Source organism: Phascolarctos cinereus, unplaced genomic scaffold (genome assembly GCF_003287225.1).
Source record: "Phascolarctos cinereus isolate Bilbo 61053 unplaced genomic scaffold, phaCin_HiC Scaffold_5;HRSCAF=322, whole genome shotgun sequence".
In the NCBI taxonomy this organism is placed as follows: Eukaryota; Metazoa; Chordata; class Mammalia; order Diprotodontia; family Phascolarctidae; genus Phascolarctos; species Phascolarctos cinereus.
Window position 1 is genome coordinate 91,931,775 of NW_027555958.1, and position 24,502 is coordinate 91,956,276.

Below are 24,502 nucleotides of genomic sequence, written 5' to 3' on the forward strand. Positions count from 1 at the left end.
AATGAAGAATTAGTATTTTGTATCTCCTAACTAGTCCTTAATTTACTTCACAAACAACAAATACAAGCACTTGCTGAAGAATAATTTCACATTCTGCCTTCCCTTTCAAACTCTAAAGATTCTTTCTCACATCAACTAAACTGTCTTGGATCAACTCAGAGTAAAACAGCCAGCAAACTTCCAAAGTAGGAACTACAACCCAAGCCAAATTCCACTACTCTACCTCACCTCCTATATTAGACAGAGCCCATTAAGCCTCTTCTCAATTACCACCCCATCCTCTTAACTAGAAATTTACGGATTCTATTTCATTTCCTGTTCTTATGGCAAATACGTAATGTTCTTGATAAACTCATTATCCAAAATTCAGCACTGGAGGAGAGTCTAAACTCCAACACCTTTTTGCTAGAACTCATCCAAAATCAGTACAACTTAAGATATCTATACTTGGATAGAATAAAAATACTTTAGATTATAAAATAAGACACTAGTAAAATACTAGAGGAAGAGTTGAAAAACATCATATATTAACATTTACACACTTACTCAAATACTGTACTGGAGACATAATTCCAAAGTACTATGTAATTAGATATTCTCACGTCTTCTCTTATAAACCCAGAGTTATCTTTTATCCAGTAGTTAAATCCCAGAGATTAGGAGGATTCTCCAAAACTGAGCATTTATCATTGCTTCCATTAACTGCAGGAAGTAACTTTCTTTCATATTCTTTATAAGTGCTTTAAAAGAAGCAGAAAATTCTCCAATTTACCATGTACCTAAGTGAAATGCTAGGTGCACAGCCAGTAAAGAGAATGACCAGAGGGAGACAAGCCCTTTCTGAATTCCAAAGGGACTATTACATAAGTCTAAGAAACCAGATGGCAGCTGGTGAAGAGATGCTGAGGCAATACCTTGGTTATAATACAGAAACACTTACTTACGCACAATGAAATCTGGCACCAGGATGATAAAGGGCCACTTAGTGGTATTTAAATTTACCCAGCATCACAGAATATAATTTGTAGAAATCAAAAAACATCTTCCTCCAACACCCAATTAGGTTTCAGATTATTAATCAATTTTTTACCATGCCCCAAAAACCTCTTCAATCAGGAAGATTACTTCAGCCCAGAAGCTCAAAATACTCTCGGCCCCAGGCCCCTTCCTTTGACTGGAGGACTCAACCCAGACCCATTTAATCCATTTAAGGAGAATGCTGAGGTAGCCCGGCAATGCTTTTATTTCCCTCCTGCTGGCACCTTGGGACATGTTCCTTCCTCCCTCCCTCCCTTTTATGTGTTATCTTTCCCATTCAAATGTAAGCTCCTAGACAGCAGAGTCAGTCCACACACACACACCCACACCATATATACATGTGTGTACATACTACATATATGCATGCATACACACATGTATGCGTATACAACATACATGTGCACATATGTGTACACACATGCATGTGTATGCACATATACACATGCACACCTGCATATATGCACATGTATACACACACACACACACACACACACATCCCATCACTTAGCACAGCACCTGCACAACACTGCTGCTGTTGTTGTTCAGTTGATCATGTCCACGGGTGCTTCTTTGCAAAGATACTAGAGTGACTTGCCATTTCTTTCTCCAGTATGTCCCCATTTTACAGATGAGGAACTGAGGCAAACAGGGGTTAAGTGATTTGCCTAAAGTCATACATAAGTGATTGAAGCAGCATTTAAACTCGGCTATTCCCAACTCCAGGCCAAGCACTCTTAACCACTACACCATCTAGCTGCCCCTACCTAGCACATAGTAAGGGCTTAATAAATATTTCTGACTGATTAATCAATCAATATGTATGGGGGGGAGGGGAAAGAGATGTGTTTATTAAGTCAAGCACTATGCTAAATACTATATAAATACTACCTCATCTGATCCTTAAAACAATCCTGAGAAGTTAATGATTATCCTTATTTTATAGTTGAGGAAACTGAGGAAGACAGAGAATGATTTGCCCAGGGTCACAGATCTAATAAGTGCCCTAAGGCCAAATCTGAACTCAGGTCTTCCAGCGTCCAGGCCCAGTTGCTTTACTCACTTAGCTCATTGTGGTGTACTTTGACATTCAACATGGTTCAGAGGGTGCAAGAAGCTTGCAGTCTAGTTGGGGAGATAAAATCATAGGCGGCATCATGAAATGGAAAGGACCTGGGAGATTATCTAGCCCAAACCTCTCATTTTACCTATGAGGAATCTGAGGCCACGAAGTAGGAAATTACTTGCATAAAGTCACAGAAGAAGTAAACAGCAGAAGCAAGGAACTTCCAACTTCCAAAGGTTCTCCAATTTCCAAATCCAGGGCCCTTTCCATTAAACTGCACTGAGAGCAATTAGACAATTCATCCACGTATAATTAAATGTTAGCAAACTGTTACTAGAGGTCAGAGAACCTTAAAGTTTGGGTAGATAAGAACTAGACAGGTAAAGAAGGAAAGACATTTTTGACATGGTATACAACATAGATAAATGCATCGATACAATCAATGTCAAACAACAAGGAGCTTGGCCCAAAACAAAGTATACTGGAAGGCAAGGCTGGTGGTGAGAAACAACCTTTGGATTGGTTAAATGGGGCCACACTATGACTGACTTTGAAAACCAAACAGAGGAGTTTGGACTTTATGCAGCAGATAAAGATGGGATGCCATGCACTTTAAGATAAACAAGCCAAATCCCCATTTTCCAAAAAGAATGCTCAATTATACACGGGAAAACTGAAGTGTTAAAATCAAGTAAAGTTGGTTAAATTGCTTTTAAAATATGCTCTCCAACAATTACGCATTTTTGAGAGCTAGAAATCTGACCATTTTAGTAACAATAAAAAATAAAAAATAAAGGTATTTACCAAATCTTCCTTTTCTCCAAGAATGAAAAAAGGTATCATTTGGCAACTCTGAAAATATTTCTGTCCGCAAAAAATTACATCCTTCACAACAGCAAGACAATTTTCGTTGTTTCAACTGCTTGCCCTGGCAAAAATGACTAAGCAAATTTAGAAGTGGGTTAGAAGGTTTATTAAAATTGACTCTATAGCAAAGTCTGAAACCAAATAGCTATTTCTGAGAACTGCCCAAATAAAGCTTTCTGATTGCTTTAGCCTCTTTGTAACTATCATTATTTCCTTCCCAATGGCAATGGAATCTCACAAAAATGAGCAGGAACATTTTTGTGGTTATTCTTCTCTCTCACTTTCATCACAGGAGTTTTATATTCAGAAGGTATAGAAGGCAAATCGTTTTTTTTATTTTAATTTTTACCTTTTGTTTTTATGTTGCCTAAATTTCCCTGTATCCCTTCTCTTCTTCCTTCCCAGATAATCATCCCAAATACCAAAGAATTTAGCTAAGATTTTAAAACATATTACTTCCCCAGTTCAAGAACCTAAAATGGCACCCAATTATTCTTTGTCCTTATTACTACCTTTAGTCACTCCATCCTTCCCCTCTCCCCGAGTTGAGGCCATCACTCCTGCTCTAGCCTCAGGCTCCCTCAGTCTTAATAAAATGGTTAATTAAACTATACAAGATACTCAACCCTTGAGTCCCTTGTCCTCTTGCCCTAGCACAACTTATGTCATGGGAAACTCCAACATTTGTATTACCTCTACTTCATCCCTTCTCTGACCCTCTCCTAAACCGTGGAAGAGTTCAATTGCCAACTGGGTCTATACAAGTTTATATGACTTCAACTGGGCCCTCTCTACTTGACAGAAATAATTTATTCTTGTTTATTTGACTCTGCCAGAGGCTGTTCCAGATCTTCCTCCTCTTGCCCCTCTTCCCCACCAGCAAAGGATTTTGCCTCCTACTTTACTGAGAAAAATGGAGTCATCCATCCATTCCATTGTGAGCTCTATTCTCTTTATTACATTCTTCAAAATAGCCATCTCGCTCTTCCTCTGCACCAGTCTAAAAGAGATGGCCCTTTTCTTTATGAAGGCCAACCCTCTACTTAAATAACTGATCACTCCTCCTCTCATCTCCTCAGAGTGTCATTCAAATTCTCTGGATCACCTCAACTCTCTCTTCTTCAATTTATCTGTACTCTCTCTTTATCAGTACTAAGTTCTTTAAAAACCTTAAGTTGGAATCATTATTGATTAGAGAAATGCAAATTAAAACAACTCTCAGGTACCACCTCACACTTATCAGATTGGCTAACCTGACAAAATAGGAAAATGGTAAATGTTAGAGATGTGGGAAAATTACAACACTAATACATTGTTGGTGGAGTTGTGAACTGACCCAACCATTCTGGAGAAAAATTTGGAACTGTGCCCAAAAGGCTACAAAACTGTGCATACCCTTTGATCCAGCAATACTACTACTAGGTCTATATCCCAAAGAGATCACAAATAAGGGAAAAGGACCAACATACACAAAAATATTTGCAGCACCTCTTTCTGTGGTGGCAAAGAATTGGAAGTTGAGGGGATGCCCATCAACTGGGGAATACCTGAACAAGTTGTGGTATATGAATGTAAGGGAATACTATTGTACTATGAGAAATGGTGAGCAGGCAAATTTCTGAAAAACCTGGAAAAACTTACATGAAGTAATGCTGAGTGAAGTGAATAGAACCAGGAAAACATTGTACATGGTAACAGCAACATTGTGTGATAACAGACTTAGCTCTTCTCAGCGATGCAATGATCTAAGACAACTCCAAAAGCCTCATGATGGAAAATGCTCTCCACATCCAGAGAAACAACTATGGAGTCTGAAAGCAGATCGAAGCATATTATTTGCTCTTTTTTCTTTCTTGTGGTTTTTCCCTTCTGTTCTGATTCTTCTTTCACAACATGACTAATGTAGAAATATGTTTAATATGATTGTACATGTATAGCCTATATCAGATTGCATGCCATCTTGGGAAGGAGAGAGGGAAGGATGGGAAAATTTTAGAACTCAAAATCTTATAAAAGTGAATGTTAAAAACTAGTAAGTAAATAAATATTTTAAGTTGGCCTGGCCATCCCAGCAAGACCTTATCTAAAACCTCTCCACTCATTCACTACCAAATTCCTCTTTTTCCTCACATATCACACACTTCTCAGCTTCCTCCAATGTGACTTCTAACCCCACCAATGAACTAAAACAGCTTTGTCCAGAGTTACCAAAGGATCTTTTAACTGTTAAACCCAAGTCTTTTGTATCCCAAAAATGTCAGACAGAAAGCTCCCATATATACCAAAATACTCAAAGTAATACTTTTTGCAGTATCAAAGAACTTTAATCAAAGTGGAGGCCCATAGATTTGGGAATGATTAAATCAACTATGATCTATGACTGTTATGGAATATTATGGTGCAGTAAGAAATGATGAATATAAGGAATTTGGAGACATATGGGAAGATCTGTATGAATGAAAAGACTGAAGAAATCAGAACTAATAGAATATACATAATGTCATCAAAAATATAAATGGAGGGAAAAACTAAAAGGAAGATAAGTAACTCCAAGAATCAATATTGATTCTAGAGAAATAGCACCTCCCTCCTAGCAGCTGAGAAGTGGAACATTACACACATTAGATGAGGTCACTTTGTCAGCTGTCAGTTGATTTTGAGGGTGGGTACCAGGAACTTAGAAATAACTTGGTTTTTTTAATCATCAGTACAAGTTGTTTTAAAAAATAAGTAAACCCAATGGCCTTTTAATCTTTATCTTCCTTGATCTGTATTCAACTTTTGACTTAGTGTAGAATTGTAGGGAGAAAAAACAGATCTGAAGTCAGAGGACATGGGTTCAAATCCCACTTTGATACCTCTGTGCCTTTGGTCCACCCTCTTCCCTGTGCCTCAATTTTCTCATCTATTAAATGAAGGGTTGGTTTAGACAGCCTCTAAAATCCTACATATTCCCCTTCCCTCCTGAATATTAACAATTTTTAGAGAGCACAGATCTGGTCATGTCACCTCCTCGCCTATTCAAACTAGCTCCCTATTACCTCTAGGATCAAACCTAAAACCCTATTTGTCATTTGAAGCCCTTTACAACCTGGTCTGTTCCTATACTTCCACCCTTCTCACTCTTTACTGCCCTCTCCACTCACTAAATCCAGCTACACTGGATTAACTGGCTGTTCCTCACACACTACACTGCCTTCACAGCGACTGTCCACAATGCCTCCACTCCCTACCTTACCTGGTTTCCTTCAAGACTCAGCTCAAATCCCACCTTCTACAGAACTCTCTTCCACTCCCCCTCATCTCTATAGCCAATCAGTGGTCAAGTATTGTTCATTCTATCTTCACAACATCTCTCCTATCCATCCCATGCTCTCCACTCACATGGCCACCAACTCAGTTCAAGCCTTCATCACCTCTCACCAGGACTACAGCACCAGCCTACTTGTTCAGTCTTCTTACAATTACTCCCCTACATCCACTTTACAATCCAACACTGGCACTCTTATCTCCATACTCTGCCTTTTCACCAGCTGTCCCCATGTCTGAAGTGTTCTCTCTCCTCACCTCTGCAGGACTCCTGGCTTTCTTTGAGATTTAGCTGATATCCAACTTTCGGCAGGAGGTCTTTCTCAGTTACCTCTCTCCTAAAAGGCATCCCTCTGAGATCCCCTTCCATCTACTTTGTCTATCTCTTTTACATGCATAGTTACTTGCATGTTGTCTCCCCCTTTAGACTATGGGCTCCTTGGGGGCTGAGAGAATGTATTCATCTTTCTTTGTATCCCTGACATTTAGCACAATGCCTGACATATAGTAAGCATTTAATAAATGCTTGTTAGCTAACTGGACTACTGGTCTCCTTGCTTCCTGTATCTCTCTTATCTAATCTATTCTCACCCTTGACAATCTTAGTACATCCTTTCCAGGCTTATTGTATGTTATTCCCCTTTACAAACTCCATATTCCAGATAAACTGGCCAATTTGCTCTCTGCCAAACTCTCTATCTCCCACTTCTGTGCCCATACAGGCTGTCCCCCATAACTGATACGCATACCCTCCTCATTTTAGAATCTTTATCTTCCTTCCAAAAACTCAGCTCACATGCCTCTGCCTATGGCTTTCCTGATCACCTTACTTTAAGGTGATCTATCCCTCCTCAAAATACTTATATGTCATACTCCTTGTCCCAAGGATGAAAGTTTCTTGAGGTCTTTTTTTTTTTCATTTTTTTTTGGTATCCCCAGAGTAGGCACCTTGTACAATGTGGCACTTAACAAATGCTTGTTCAACTGACAATTAATTGAACCTACATAATTATATCCAAATTGCTTTCCCATAATGTGTAACCATCACCCTATTATTATTTTGCAGAGCATTATTTTAGAAGCAGCTAGGTGATACAGTGGATAGAACTGTGGCCTTGAAGTCACAAAAACCAGGGGAGCCAGCCTCAAATACTTAGTAGCTGTGTGACCCTGCACAACTCAGTCTTTGCCTGCCTCAGTTTCCTCAACTGTAAAATAGAGATAACAGCACCTCCTTCCTAGGAGGTGGTGAGGATCAAATGAGATATTTGTAAAATGGCTAGCACAGTCCCCTTGCTTGTTCCTTCCCTTTTTTCTCTACTGCCGCCCATCAAAAACCTCCTATCCTAGTCAACACACCTATCGTGTTCTCTTCAGGCTCTGTGTACTTGCTGTTCCCTTTAACTAGATACAGGAGTGGGGAACCTTCGGAAGGGCCTTGAGGCCACAGGAGACATAGGCCCTCAAGTGTGGCCCTTTGACTGAACTTGTTCTATGAAGTTTAGATGCAGTCAAAGGCTGCAATTGAGGACCTAGAGGACCACATGTGGCCTCAAGGCCCACCCCTGAACCAGATGTACTCCTTCCATCCTCACACCCAATTCTTAGAACCCTTAGTTTCTTCCAGAGCTCAACTCAAGTACTGCCTACAGGTATGTGGCCTTCCATGATCTTCCCCAACTAACAGCACTTCCTCTTCAGCATTACCTTACATTTATCTATATGTACATATTATCTATTCCATAGAATGTAAGTTCCTTGAGGGCAGAAGCTGTTTCATTTCTTCTCATCTCCAGCACCTAAGCACATAGGAGCTGCTAACTAAATGTTTATAAACTGAGTGTTCGAAATTCTCTCCCCACCTTGCATGGAAAATCAGGAGACTCTAATTGAAATCCCAACCCTACCATTAACCAGCTAGTCACTCAGCCTTACTGAGTCACCATCAGGAGACAGCATAGACAGTTTCTAAAAGGTACCTTCTAACTCTAGCATTTCATGATTCTATTCAGCCCACACTGAATTCTCCTTCTTCTCAGAACACCTATTAAACTGTGTGGTACTCAATTATATACAAGTTTGGATTGCCCTGATTGTTCATCTTGTCTTCCTGACTAGTATGTGCTCCTGACAATTATACTTTTCCTTTTTTTTTTTTTTATCTGTAACCCCTCTTCTACTCCCCCACCACCACACACACAGAGCAAGTGTTTAGCATCCTGCTGATCACATAGCAGGCATTAAAGATACATGTTGCTTAGTCATTATCATTCTCTCCAAGGGCACAGTATTTTGCATTAAGGACTACAGAATGTTTATTTACTTTTAAGAGATTAAACACATTCAAAATGGCAATACAAAGTTAGGCATACTCTGGGAAACCTTTATTTTGATTCCCCATTACTCACAATGTACTCCCCCCACCCCCAAAAAGAGTCAAGTCCAAGTAACACGAGAAAAGTCAAAAAAAGGGAGGATGTTAAGCTCAAAGGAGAAGGCTCAGGAAAGAACATGACAGCCACCCTCAAGTATATGAAGGGCTGTCATTTGGCATTGAATGAGACTTGTTCTGCTTTTGTCCCAAAGGGCAGAGCCAAGAACAATGTGTGAAGTTTCAAAAAGGTAAATTTATGTTTCATGTCAGAAAAAACTGTCTCAACAATTAGAGTTATCCACAAGTGTAATGGGATACTTTCAAAAGGCCTCGGGAGGCTCCCCCTCATTGATGGTCTTCAACCAACGGTTGGTTACTTGTCAATTACATTATGGAAGTAACTTAAGAGGACCCTTCCAACTCTAAAATTCAATCATTCACCAACATCTGTTATTGATAAACTGGGCCAGGACATGGTTGTGAGAACTCCTCTTCAGTAGTATCTTCCTTTCTTCCCACCATCACTGCAACCAGGAATACAACTTCCCTAACCCTCACCCAAACTGGCAATGCTGAGAGCTTCTGTGTCCCCATAAACAGCTTCAGCCTCCCAATATGAGGAGTAAAAATTACTCTCATCCTCCTCCACCTACCATCACTGCCAGAGACCAACAAGCTCTCACACATCTTCCCTTACCAATGCCCTACAGTTCCTGGCCCACCTTCCAATCCCTCCTCCTCCGAAACCAGAGCCCCTCAAGGAGCCCAAGCCAGTCTCACCTCCATTGGGGGTTCACTCTCTACATAGTACAGGGATGGGAAGGAAGGAATCTCCTCTCACTACTGAAGGAATCTGCTCCTACAGTTCTAGGGTGAGGAAATGTTTGTCAGTATTAAGCACCTACCTATGTGCCAGGCACTGTACTAAATTCCCTGCTGTAGGCAAGACCTATTTTCCTCCACAGGAAACTATATATAGTTCTATTAGTAAAGCTCAATTACAGTATGAGTTTAGGTGTTGAATAAACAGGAAGAAAGCACAGGTACAAGAAGGTTAGCCAAATGTGGAGAACTCATCCCTAAAGGACTATATTGTTAGAAGAGATTACAAACTAAGAGCTCTGTCTTAAGAAGGAGCTGGAGAAGGAAAAGTTTAAAATCAAATACTAGAGAAGAACAAAGGCCAACCATCTCTGTGGGATGACAAAAGATATAAATAAGTATTGGCCAGCACCACGAACATAAAGAATGAGGAACTGGCAAAACCAGTCCTGTCCCTAACAAGGGCAAGCCATGAGGGGCTCCTGGGCTCCAAGTTCTCAGGGCACTCAGGTGTATGATATGTCCTCTTAACCAGAGGGCATGCTGGGGGCTGAGCAGTTACAACTCTCCCCTCTTCTCCTGCCTAGTATTACCGAGGCATTTCCTCTTCTCCCAAGGACAAGGCATTTCCTTTATATGCAAGACATGCAGTATATTATGTGTAAAACACAAAATAATGACTCTAAAAATGACAAGGGAGACACTTCTTGACTGTATGGTTCCTGGAGTCATACAAGACATGTCTGAGCTGTTTTCCTCTGAAGAGGGAGCAAAGGCCTGCCTAACCAAGGCTTAGATGCCCAGCCTTAAGAATTCAGCCAGTCAGTCTAAAGGTGCATTGAGTATGTACAGAAAGGGGCAACCCAGGGACCGTTTAGGAAGCAGCACACTACTGAAGTACTATACTCTGGATATCCCCTCCCACATCAACACTGTCATCTGAACCCAAACACAGCTGGTGGTGGATCATCAGCCCCAGAACACCTGCACCCTGGCATTTTAGTGACCAAAAAAATGAATTTTATAAACTCAGAAAATATAGTATTATCCATCCTTCAATATCGAATTCAAGTCCCATCTTTTCTATGAATGCAGTGTGCTACAAAAGAAAGATTAATAACATGGGAACTAATGATTAAGTATAACTCTGAGAGATCACATATACTAAGGGCCAAGCAAATTACCTAGCTTTTAGACTACATTAATAAACTAGGAACAGATTATAAATGAAAAGTTGCAGAAACAACTCAAGCATTTGCCGAGTTTAAGACACCTTTCCATTCATAGTCAGTAGCTAGTTTGGGGGGGAGAGGGGTAGTACAAGTATGAATATTTTAATGTCAACTATAAACAATGTACCACCATACCAAATAGCTATCTTACCACATCCTGCTTTAGCAGTAAACACTCAGCACTGCCACCTGGATTAAAAAAAAAAAACCTGATCTGATCACATTCTTCAAAAATATACCGCAGTTTAAAAATTCTTAGTTGTTCTACAACTTGAAGGTCACATATTTCCTAACAGAATCAAAATATTATACAGGCATAAAATATGTGTATTGAAGGAGGGGATATGGAGTAAGACAAAATATTGTATAAATTTGTACAACATTATAAAGCAACTTTGACAAACTTCAGCACTCTGATCTATACAATAACAACCCTCATTTATTTCCAGAGAACAGAAGATGAAGCATGCTCCCCATTGCTTGTCAGGGAGGTGATGGACTCAGAATGAGACATACATTTTTGGACATAGCTAATAAGAGAATCTGCTTTGTCTGACTAGGCATATCTGTTATAGAGTTTTTATTTTTCTTCTTTTTTAATGTTCAATAGAGGGGAAGAAGACAATATAAATACCTGTTAGATGAAAAATAACAAAATTATTTTTTGAGAAAAATGGTGTATGTATCCAAAGCTAAGGGAAGAGAGATGATAATCACCATAGTAAGTATAGAGAAGCCACACAATTTAGAATAAGGGCAAACCTGAGGCATCATCTTAGTTAACTCCCTCATTTAACAGGTGAAGAAAATACAGGAAGTCAGTGCCAACAGGTCACCACCAAAGTAAGTTAATCTTTAATTACAACTCTGTTTTGAAGGTTGCCTTTTATATAAAATGGATAACCCTTGTCTTTCACAGACTTATGTTCCCATAACCCCAGGGCCTATAACAAATAATGTAGACTAAATATGCATTCAACTCTTTATAGCTGAGGGGTGGAAAAATGTCAGAAGGATTGTTGTTTTCTTTTTCACAAAAGGTGAACTTGCAGACAAGCATAAACACCCCTCCCTCAAATATACTCTAAGATTACAATAGCAGATCTTGCTCAATTTTGATTTAATATTTTTGAACTTTCATTTCACTTAGCTTTCACTTTAACTTTCATTATGAACACTTTAATAAAATTATTATCTACAGCACAGTTTGATCTGTAATTTAGGTACAAGTGTGATTGTAGCCAGAAGTCTTGAAAGATAAAAAAAAAATTACTTCCTACTTAACTGAAACATTAGCAGAGTATGATCTAATACATTCATGTGACTATCACAATGCAAAACCAAGTGTCTCATTTAAGAGACACATGGTACTATCACAAAGTAAAACCAACTGTCTCATTCGCCAGAGGCACATGGCACACTGCTTTACCTTTAAAATCCACCTATAAACTTACAAGATAATGGGTATAATTATCAGGCCTGAGGATTCAAAGTCATTAGCATATTCTTAAATTCAAACTCTGAATGTTCATCTGAGTGAACAAGTTTTAAGAAGTTTTGTGGAGGTCAGTTTCTCCTTTCAACGGGTTATAATACCTTTGTTTTTTTCCATCTCCTTTCAAGTCACAGAATCACAGGTCAAAGGGCTCAGAGATCACAGAGTCTGACCCTCTCACTGGACTGAGGAGAAAACTGGGGCCCAGAGAGGTGAAGTAATTGCCCAAAGTTGCCCAACTGATAAGTAACAAACCTGGTCAATTTCTTCTAAGTTGGAGGCTCTTACCACCATGAACCCAATGATACCATGACCTTGCTTCAGAAGTCATCCTGTTTAGTATTTCAGGTTATCTTCTGTACAGTACATTATGCATTTTAGTGCCAGCCACAAGCTACTCCTCTATACAATAATATAAGCTCAATAAAATGGTGGCCCCTAACGGAAATAAACCTCTCCATAGTATTTTTACTACTCTTTCTAAAATAGAATTCAGTCCATGAACAAAAATATCTTAAGCTCCTACTAAGTGCTAAGTACCTTGCCACGTGCTGGGGATACAAAAACAAAAAAAACAGTCCCTGGTCTCAAGGAGCTCACAGTGTAATGGAGGAAATAACATATAATCAACTATGTATAAACAAGATATACAAAAGATAAATCATAAATCGACAGAGTTAAGAGGGATCAGGAAAGAGTTCTTGTTGAAGGAGGGACTGAAAGCTCCTACAAGTACTAACTTTATGGTTGCTAAAAATCAACCAAAACTTTAGTAAGCATTTACTATGAGCCATGTACTATGCCAAAGGACAAACAGAAATAGGGATACCTGTGATTTCATCAATGTAGGGAACTCCCCGGTGGAGCAAATTCTATCTACCAGTGCTAGTCAGCAACTTCTCTGCAATTTTTAATCTTAGAAAGCTGACTAGAGCACTGATATATTAAGTGACTTGCCCAGGATCACACAGCCAGTATGTGTGGGGAGACAAGACCTGAACCCAGGTCTTCCCAGGCAGTTAGTTCCCTATCCACTGTACCAATAGCTGCCCCTTAAGAAAGTGAGCCAATTATCCAAACCGAAAAAGAAAAGGAGAAATAGTCCTTTCCCTTGAGGAATTTACGTTCTACAAGAGTTATAAATGCTCACAGATAAGTATATACTGGCTCAATAATAATAAACTAATATTTGTGAAACATTTAATATATTCCAGACACAAATACCTCAATGTGATCCTCACAACAATTCTGGGAGGTAGATGCTATTATTATCTGCATTTTATATATAAGCAAACTCATCATACACAAAATAAAAACACAGACAGGGGCTGACAACTGGGAAATAAGGAAAGACCTTTTGTAGGAGATGGCACTTGAATTGAGCCCAGAAAGGAGCTAGGCGTCCCAGGAGGCTGTAGGACAGTCTTTACTGGCAAGCAGTTTATAATCCACTAGAGAGGGAGGCAATAGCAACATAGATAAGTATACAATCCAGGATCTAACAAGCATTCACAAAATTTCTATCATGTTCAGGATTGGGAACACAAATGGGCGAGATGATTCAGTTCAGAATGTCTATGGAGATTTAAGCAGGGAGGAACCACTTCTAGATGAGGATCTCAGCTGAAAAGCTTTAAGATCCCAGAAGGAAGGAAAAGATGATATCAATTGATTGAAATGAAGGAAGCCATTCCAGGCAAAAAAAAAAAAAGGCACTGTATTAAGAGAGAGCAGGGGACGATATCTGGAAATGAGTAGCGGTACAATCTGGCTGGAACACAGTGTGTAATGGGTGATATTGGGGAGAGAGAAAGGCTAGAAAAGGTAGGTTGGAGGCAGCTAATATAACCTGAATGCTCACATGACGAAAATTAATAACGCTTAACATAAGTTTAGAGTAAAAGTTCTTCCAGACTGGGTCTCATACATCTTTGTATTCTGCTCAGTCCCTAGCACTGTCTTTATATTTATAGCCAGCCTTCCATCTCCTTTTCAAATAACAGACACACAAAAGCGTACCTGGTTGCACACGAAAGGTGCCCAGTAAGCGTTTGCTGAATAAGCAGAATGGATCTCATGTATTCAAAGTCTCATTTGTGAGTCCAACTACATACAGCCTTTTGGAACTCTTCATACTACTTTGTTTTAATAAGTTTAAAAAAAATCTGTGAGTTTCATTGTTTATTTTACATAGCCCCAAAGGGGAAATAGGATTTAAAAGACCCTGCCAAAAGAATATCCTACCAATATGAGTCATTTAACATCACAACAGAAGCAACAAAAATACATTTGTGGTTCCTGGGGCAAACAGCCCCTAACTGGAATAATCCTCATCTAAGCAAGTGACTGACTAATCGGCCATGATACAAGAAAATAGCTACCAGTTGGGTGAAGGGCAATTTCTGAAAGGCAGAGTTCAGATACACTAATTCCTCTCTTCCTGACCTCCCTCACCCATTTCACACCTAGAGCAGGAAACCCACCAGTTACTTGAGAAAAAAAAAATCCATGGCGCAATGGGCCAGTGAAACAAAAAGCAAGTATTACGAATTTGTGGTGGGGGAAATTGGTCTGTCTTAGGAGGCTCAAAAGGAGAGCCTCTACTTAGTAACCTTGAAAAGAAGTTTTACCTTCCTTCTACACATACACATATACACACACACACACACACACACACACACACACACACCCCTTCTCCTTGCCTCCCCCTTCCTTCTCCCCACTCCTACACACACCCCTCCCTTCTCCTTGTCTACCCTTTCCTTCCTCCCACCCCTCCTACACACACACACACACGCGCGCGCACACCCTTCCCTTCGCCTTGCCTCCCCCTTCCTTCTTCCCACCCCTCCTACACAGTGACACACGCACACAAAGAAACAACTTTCCCAGATGCACCGTGATGCAAATCAGGCGCTACACAGCAGCCGCCTGTCATCCAGATGGGCCACGGCAGCCGGGCGAAAGTGCCCCTCCGCCTTCACACAAAGCAGCCCCACACTTAATGACAGCCACAAGTGGTCAGGGCCCCAGGGCTGCTAGTCCCAGCACTCCGCCTCCTCTCCAGGCCAGGTGGAAGAAATCCTCAGGGTCCCCCCCCCCAAAGGTTACAACTTAAAGGGAAAAAAGGTGAGTGAGCCCGCGCAGGGCCCGCGGCGGGGTGGAGGAGAAGGGGGGGCTACCCGCGCCCCCCCCGGGGAGCCAGAGCGGGGGCCGGCGGAAAGGTGGGGGGAGGAGGAGGAGAGCTCGGGGAGACGACGCCACCCTGGAAGCAGGCCCTCACCCTCTCCCCACCTGCACAGCTCCGGGAACTCGAAGCTCTGGGCCTCGGCGACCTCTCCGGCTGAGAGGAGCAGCAGGAGCAGCAGCAGCAGCGGGGGCGGCGGCGGTAGCGGCCGGGGCGGACGCCGAGTCCAGGGCCGCAGGTGGGCGCTGGGCGCCGGGGCGGCGGCGGCGGCGAGGGCGGCAGCGGCAACGGCGGCGCCTCCCATCGTGCTCAGGTCTCCGGCCGGACTGGGGACTGGACGCGCGGGCGAGGGACTAGCGGCGCGCGGCGGCTCCAGGCTGCTCCTGGGTCATGCTCGCGCCGCCAGGGCCGGAAAGGGAGGGAAGGAGGAGGAGGAGAAGGAGGAGGAGGAGAGCGCGGATCCAAGGCTGCTGCGGAGACCCAGTAATTGCGCGTCACATGACCCGCAGCCGCCCGGGCACCGCCTCCTCCCTCCCGTCCCACCTCCCTCCTTGCCACCAGCCTCACGTGACCGCCTCATTCAGGTGATGCTCGCGCACCCCTCGCTTATGCTGGGCCTCCCTGGTCACTAGGGGCGGAGCATTCGGCAGCGGGGAGAGGTCCTGCGCGGCGTGGGCGGCGAGGCCGTGTGGAGCACCTGGTCACCCGTGGCGTCCACGTCGGGGCCTCTGGGGCCCCGCAGTGAAGGGAGGGCAGAACTGCGTGGCCGCCGCTCTGCTGGGGAATAATGACCCCTGGCCCCAGGCTTCCCAGGATGCCTCACGGACGCCGCAGGAACGGGTTGAAATGGCCAGGCTTCTGAGTGGAAACTAGCCCTTGCTTTTGTTCCTTTCCCCTCCCATCAAGTTTGAATCGTCGTTTGGGGTTTTTTTGGCCTTTCTAGCACCTACCTCACAGCGATATTATGAGGAGGAGATAAGATAACTAGTGGAAACCCTGAAAGGGCAACACAAATGCGCTCTGGTGTGCTTTCTTTGTATGAACAAAGCCTGCCACAGAGCAGTCTCTTATTTAAATGTTTGTTGATTGGCTGGATCTCTTTCACCCGCCCTTTCACCTGTAGCCCCGTTGTGCTGGGGCAGGGATATGCAAATATTCTGATAATCAAAGCTTCTCAAAAGTACCCTGGTCCCCTCATCAAACAGTTACTGCAAGCCAACTTTGAAGAATAACAGATGGATAACAGAGTCAGGAATCCAAAAGATAATATAAGCAACACGTTATGTGCTACCTTTGTGATATTGGGCAAGATAGTTATTATCTCTGTGAACCCTGGCAAGTCCCTTAATCTCTTTAGGCCTTTCCTCATTTATCAAGTGATAGGTTTGAGTTAGATGGCCTTTCAGTGTTCTTCCAGTTTTAAAAATGAGTTTACAAATTTTTAAAAGATACAGTTCAACAGAAATATATGTGAAACCCTACAACTGAGTAAAAAACAAAAAAAAAAGCTTCCTAAGGAAGCATAGGGAAGACAGCCTAGAGTTTTGTTGTGATTTGTTTTTTGTTTTTTATGTAAAAGATGTGGGGATTTTAGCGGTCTGCCCTCAACAGCTTGGCATGTTAGCCAAAAATGTTAATGTGAACTTAGGCTTCAATGACAGAAACAGTGTCCAGAACAAGAATGATGACAGTGGTCTACTCTGTTCAAACAGCGTCTTGGAGTATCGTATTCAAGGAACAATTCAATTTAATAAGCTTGTACTACCTAAAGTCATATTGGGGAAAAGAGGAAGAACAAAGAAGGGATAGAGCCATTTTGGGTTAGGACAGCAATAACACGATAGAGAAGAGGCAGAGCTGCTCCACTGTTATTTTGCTCCAGTTTCTGTGCCAACAAGAATGCTCTTTGAACCAGAAAAGAGAATTTTTAAAAATGGATATTGGGAGTTAATAGCCAAGCTAAGGAGATAGTAGGACAGCACCTAGATATACTTGATGAGTTTGTCACCTGATCCAGATAAACTGCACCCTTGATGCAAAAAGAACTGGCAAATGTTATTCCTGAAACATTGTCAGCAAACTTGGAAAGATCTTAGAAGATGGGAGAGATACCAAGGATTAAAGAAAACCAGAAAAGATGCAACAATTGTTGCTTCAGCCTCCCACTTTGCAATGAAGCGAGGGGTGGGGCATGCATTTAGGTATCAAAGGCAAATGGAAGTGTGAATTAGAAAAGGCTTTGGGATGTGGTAAAGGACACCTGTTAGATCATGTTTTATTGCTTGGTAGAACTTTTAAAAAGAACAGATTTGTGACTTTTAGTGCTAGAGGCGTTTTTCTCTTGCTAACTGGGGTGGGGTGTGAGGAGGCAACAGCAGCACTGAGAGAAGTCTCAGGCATTTGACCATATGAGAGGACTGAATCAGCAAATTTTCCTGGGAGCCAGTTCATGGAATTACCAAGCAAATGAGAAGCCTATGTGCTTCCACCTATATTAGTTAAATATGACTTAATCCAAAGTTCAGTTAAGATGTTTGGGGGAGAGGGAAGGAAAGCAAGTCTGAATCTGACTCAAGGGCAGTGTGGTGCTTCAGCTTCGGAAGTGGAATGAGAGGAGACACTTGTAGACCATTCAGAAGCTGACAAAAAGGAACTTTATTTAGCCTGCAGCATGGAAAGAATACTCAGCAAGGATATAGTATTGATTCAGTTGAACACAGCTTCCCTGTTTCCATGTTGGCTATGCTAGAGTGCTGTCTCTGAGTAGTAACTCTTGCAGGCTGGCTTTTGTACTCGAGCAACAGGGAAACTATGTCAGTGGCCCAAGCCTTAGTGCCATGAGCCAGTTAAGTCTTGAAGATATTTTCAATTCCTCATAAGGAAAATTTAACCTAAAGTACAAGGCAGATATTTTTCTTACCACAGGGACTATGTTGAGTAGGAAAGAAATATTCAAATTCAGTAGGTAAGGGCAGTGAGCCAAGTGAATTATGAACTATTATAGGGATATCTCTGTAGTCTCCTCTCTGTGTTATTCCTCAACTCATAATCTCAGATTGAGTAGCCTGGGCAACAAATTACCCAAGCTTCAAGGTACTCTGTGGCTTCAGACTCTTGAAACTATAGCTCATAGGTTGCACTGATAGGTCTACCTTTCTACTAGCTAGCCAGAGGACACAATGAGCTCAAAACAAAGGTATTTATTAAAATGGCATATTATAAAAAGTAGCAGTAAAAGCATGTTTCCATAAACCCGGGGCTCACTCTCAAATAAAATATATCTAGCATCAGTAAGAAAAGTAAAATATATCTAGCATTACTGAGAAAGGTGACAAGTAAAGAGGCACATATATAGGGAACACATGTGACTAAGGTATATTTCAAGGTATATTCAAGGAGGGCTAACTAGTCCTCTGATACTGCAAGGCTGAAGGGCCACAAATGTTTTTATACTTTTCTGACGGACCTTGATCTCAAAGTTTCCATTGGGTGCTATTCTGCTAGTCACTGCTAGACACTGCTCCCCTGGATGCTGCTTTGGTTTTTGGCTGTGGTCTTAACTACTTCAAGCTTCTGGCTTGGCTGAAATACTTTGTACTTTTCTGTTTCAAGCAGGACACTGCACAGGAACCATGTCAACTGTCTTCTTCCTTCTCTAAGGAACAGGACACATTAAGAATTTTCTCCCTAGAACAGGAGTTCTTCACCTAGGATCTGGGAACTTTTTTTAAAAAAAATATTGTAACTATTTCAATATAATGGATAAAACATTGGGCCTGGAATCAGGAAGACCTGAGTTGAAATGTGGCCTCAGACACTTGGTAGCTGTGTTTGCTTCAGTTTCCTCAAGTGTAAAATGGGGATAATAATAGCATCTACATCCCAGCGTTGTTGTGGGGATCAAATGAGATAATTTTTCTAAAACACTTAGCACAGTGCCTGGCACATAGTAGGAGCTATATCAATGCTAGCTATAGTTATTATTATTGTTACATAATTGGTTTCCTTTGTAAGCCTATATATTTTGTTTTATGCATTTAAAAATATTATTCTGATAACAGGGCCATAGGCTTTACCTGACTGATAAAAGGGTCATGTCGTGACACAAAAATGTTAAGAACTCCTGCTCTAGAAGATCTAATACTTGGAACTCAAAGAACTCTTGAACTTGGAGTTACCTATGAGGCAATTGTCAAATCTGGCACTTCCCTGGAAATCTCCCCTTTTTACCACTATCTAAAGAATTCAGAATCCTCCCTCCTCTGCATGGAAGATTGTAGTTCAGGAAGTGATGTCCTCAAACTCTGCTCTCTAGCTTTGTGTAAGCACACGTCTCCTGCAACCATGTGTTTTTACTGTAAGATTCAATTGACAATGTAATAGGAGAAGGAAAAGAGAAATCCCCTCTTCTTTTCCCCACCCCACCCCCCAGGTTGCTAAATTTTCCAAGAGACACAAGGGGAAAAATGAGAGACAAACTCTTTGGACCTGACTCTTGCTTTTTAAAAACTTTAAAAGATAAAGTACATCCTTCAGCCAGCCAACTGGTAGACATTCCCTTGTCATGTCAATTGTCTTCATCCAGTGGTGAATGCTTTATAATTGCTCAGGCTCACTGAGGAACTAATTCAATTTGGTCAGTGTTTTGCAATGGCCCATATGTGAGTATAGAGTTGTTTAGGGTTACTTAAGAGAATTCCTAAACACCTCCTTTATAGCCTTGCCCCTGTATAGACCCTCAGAAGCATAAAGGAATGTATAAAGATTTGGAAGATTTGGAAAACTAGTGCTATCTGGTATGTGTAGAGTGAATGAGCTCATAGCTCAAGGATGGAGACATCCTTTTGTTGCACAAGCCCAACTGAGTGAGCTGACACAGCTCAAATTTGGAGTATCACCTGATAGCTTACCCAGATATAGCACCCTGAGAGGCTACTACAGGGATGCTCCCTAGTGCTAGGTGAGCCACTGTCCTATGAGGCAGTGTTTAGCAATCACCACAAGAGGAAGCATGAAAGGTGCCCTAAAATTAACTTAAGACAAATATTGTTGAGGAAAAAGGAGACCCTGAGGAGATACCTTAGAAGTCAGGACATCATGCCCTATCAAGCCAGAGATCCAGGGAAACAGTAAAGCAACTGTTGGGGAGGCTGCTGCTGAAGGAGAGAGAAGGGTATGGCCTGGTTGGGAAAGGACCCAAATGTAGTTTGGGAAGACCCCAGCACCCACCCTCTGCCGGTATGCTTTCACCTTCATTGCAATAAATGGCTTTTACACAACTTCTTGACTCACATATGTTAGATTCCTTGGCTAGCAATTGCAGACGGATATTGTAGGTTAGTTGGCAATTGCTGAAATTCTCAATAGTCCCATCCTTGGGTCCCTGGGAACTAACAGCACAAGATCGAAGAGCATAGAAAAGAATACCTAGGCAGCTCTTTGAAAAAGATTTGGAGGTTTCAGTGGACTCAACACAAATCAGCAATGTGATGTGGCAGCCAAAAAAAGCTAATGCTAATGAGATCTTAGGATGCATTAAGAGAAGCAAAGCTTCCAGGAATAAGGAGGTGATAGTCTCTCTGGACCCTGCCTTGGTCAAACCACATCTGGAGTAGTACAGTTCTGGGCACTATGTTTAATAAGGACATCAGTAAGCCTGAGAGCATCCAGAGGAGGGCAACAAGGACAGGTGAAAGGTCTTGAGTTTGTCACATGAGGATAAATGAAAAGAACTCGAAAAGTTTTGCTCAGGGAAAAGAAGACTTAGGGGAGACATCTAGCTGTCTTCAAGTGTTTGATGAGCTATTATATAAAAGAGGTTCAAATTGCTTTGTTTGGTCCCACAGGACAGACCAAGAACAAAGGATGAAAACTACAAAAAGGCAAATTTTGGTTTGATGTTAGGAAAAACCCTCTAACAATTAGAAATGTCCAAAAGTGAATGGGCTCTCTCTAGAGGTGGTGGGTTGCCCCAGATGTTTAAGCAGAGGCTGGCCATTTGTCAGATGAGTTATAGAAAGGAGTCCTTTCCTGCTGTGGCATAAATTAGATAACCTCTAAGGTCCCTTCCAACTCTAAAATCTAGACTTCCATGCTTTTTCGATTCTGTTATTTGCAGATAGATGTGGTTTTGCAGCAGCACCCTTCAAATCATACCTCATAGATTTCCAACTGCTCTATTCATGCCTTTGAAGTAGTCAAAAGAAGAGCCTGCCAATGAGAACAAAAATCAAGAGATAATCCACACAAATGTTTAATCTATGTTGAAATAAACAAGTTGGACTCACATGTACAAAAATATTTATGGCAGCTCTTTTTGTGGTAGCAAAGAATTGGAAATTGAGAGGATACCCATCAATTGGAGAACGGCTGAACAAGTTGTGATATATGAATGTAATGGAATACTATTGTACTATAAGAAATGATGAACAGGTTGACTTCAGAAAAAACTGGAAAGACTTGTGCAGACTGATGCTGAGTGAACTGAGCAGAACCAAGAGAACATTGTACACAGTAACAGCCATGTTGTACGATGACTAATATTGATAGACAGCCCTTCTCAGCAATACAAGGATCTAAGACATCACCAAAGGCCTCATGATAGAAAATGCTATCCACATCAAAAGAAAGAACCATGGAGTTTGAATGCAGATAGAAGCATGCTATTTGCAATTTTTTTTCTTCTATTGTGTTTTGTTTCCTCTTTCTGGTGGTTCCTCCTATTGGTTCTAATTCTTACTTACAACATCACTAATGTGAAAATATGTTTAATGGGAATATATATATATAGTCTATATCAGATTGCACACCATCTTGGGGAAGGAGGTGGAGAGGGAAGGGGAGAAAAATTAAAAACTCAAAAGCTTATGGAAGTGATTGTTGATAATTCAAAATTAATTAATTAAAAAAAGAAATAAACAAGTTGGTTCTGTTGACCTGCATTATGTAGAGGTGGTGATTATATTATTTGTAACATGCTTTGAAAATATGAAGACTGGTTATGAGTTTTACTAAACTCCTTTTTCTCTCTTTTCAGTATTCTTTGTTACAAGGGGTGGCTCTGGGAAGGGTAGATAAGTTGGAAAAAGAAAGTGACAAAAAATGCCAAAAAATATTTTTCAACAAAATATTTTTAAAATAAAATATGAAGAAAATAATTGTAAAGGATTAGCAACACTTGAGAAATATTAATGACAATCAAAGATATGGCTATAGACTTCACCTAAGAGGAATGTAAAAAGCTGGACCTTACTCAGAAGGACATATATAGGGTTATTATGATAAAGGACTTTGAAAAACATCTCTCCTTAGTGCTTCCAGTTTTGAAACCAGGTATGATCTCTGGTTGGAGAGAGGACAAGCACCACTGAAGTCAGAGAGAGAATTCCCAAGAGGTTATCCTGATAAGCATACTCCATAAAACTAGCCCAATCCAAACCAACTACATTCATTGCTTGCTGCTCTCCTGTAATCTTCAAGCAATGTCTTCTAGCCTCCAACAACACTCTACTAGCTGCTGCCCTGGGGCTTTTACTTTCTACTAATTTATGAGAGTTCTCTATAATTAGCCCCACCCAGACCCACAACTTCTGCCAGCTATTCTCCAACCATCTTCATGTTGAATATTCTTGCACATACTTCCTTCCCTCCTTTCCCCTCCTAGCTCAGGGAACAGATATTAAATTAACATTACCATTCCTAGAGAGGACATGTTAATCAGTTTCCTTATAGATTAACTCACCATCCCTATGACTTCCCAGTCCAAAACACTTCTTTTCCATTCCTCCTCTGTATATATTGGCCTCTCCTATAGAATAGAAACTCCTTGAGAGCAGAGACTGTCTTGATTTTTTAAAAATATTATTCTCATCACTTAGTACAGCACCTGGCACATGAGCAAGTCTCTCCTTATGAAAATAAGTCTGAGAAAATATAGGCCCACTTAGCAGCTAAGAAAATGGAGACCTGAAGTAGGGAATGTATAAAGTAGGGAAAGTATAAAGAAGCTTTAGAAGCATCCAGCCCCCCATTCCCCAACTGTAGAATTATTCCTTCTTTGACCTGACATGCTTGGAAAGCCCAATGGGGCTCTGTAGCTTGAGGATAGGAATTGAGATTCTTTGTCATCAACACCTTTATCAAGCTCTTAAAATGCATGGAGCTCTGTGCTAGGCACTATGGGAATACAAAGATTTTAAGTTGATCATCTATTTTACCCTCATAATTTTATAAGTGAGGAAACTGAGGCCTAGAGAGATTGTGACTTTTTCAAGGTCATACAAGTGGTAAACATCATTGCCAGGATTTGAAACAGATCCTATGACCCCAAATCCAATTTTCAATAAACTTACCATCTAGTTGTTATTGGACCCACTTTGAAGGCTCTCTCTCTCAGTCTTTATGCAATATTCAGCATACCATGAGGATCTTTACTGAATCCTCATCACCTTGATACAAGAGTTCAGGATGATTGGTGGTCATCTTCTTCTTCTTCTTCTTCTTTTTCTTTCTTTCTTTCTTTCTTTCTTTCTTTCTTTCTTTCTTTCTTTCTTTCTTTCTTTCTTTCTTTCTTTCTTTCTTTCTTTCTTTCTTTCTTTCTTCTTCCTTCTTCCTTCTTCCTTCTTCTTTCTTTGTTTGGAAGAGGACCAGAGGGTAATGTCTTGACTCACTAGTGAATTGGATTTAAGTGAGGCAGAGTTGCACAAAGTCATCAGCCTCACTCTTTCTTCCAGAGTCATTAAAGCATAGTGGCAAGATAAAAGTCAAGATGATCCAGGATGCAGTGGACAACCTTGACATCTTTGATGTCTGACCAAGCTCTAAGCACTCCACAGTGCCTTCTTCAGCCTTCTTCATGACCATTAGAACAAATTGTTCTCATTTGCCCATTCTGCCAGGGGAAGTCTTCACATGCTTGGGGTAGACCCAAGACACCCCCCCCCTCAACTCACTGATGGTTTTGAGGCCTGTCAGTTACCCTCAGACTGGTTTATTAGTCCATCTGCTTGAGGCAGGTTTACTGGCGTGTGGCTGCTGTGAATGTTATAGCTTCTTGCAACCACAGGTGAGAGTTGGGTGAAGGTGGACACCAAAGGTGAATGAACACCGTCACACC

At 41.2% G+C, this 24,502-nt stretch overlaps 1 protein-coding gene across 1 annotated transcript in view; it reads right to left on the minus strand.

Moving 5' to 3' along the window:
• The window catches only part of IGF2R (insulin like growth factor 2 receptor), a 148,652-nt gene extending 132,961 nt beyond the window's left edge, over positions 1–15,691 (minus strand). The window contains exon 1 of the mRNA XM_020986735.2: positions 15,495–15,691. Within this exon, the coding sequence (XP_020842394.1) occupies positions 15,495–15,691 (197 nt within the window). The remainder of the gene's footprint in view (positions 1–15,494) is intronic.
• Between the last annotated feature and the right edge of the window lie 8,811 nt (positions 15,692–24,502).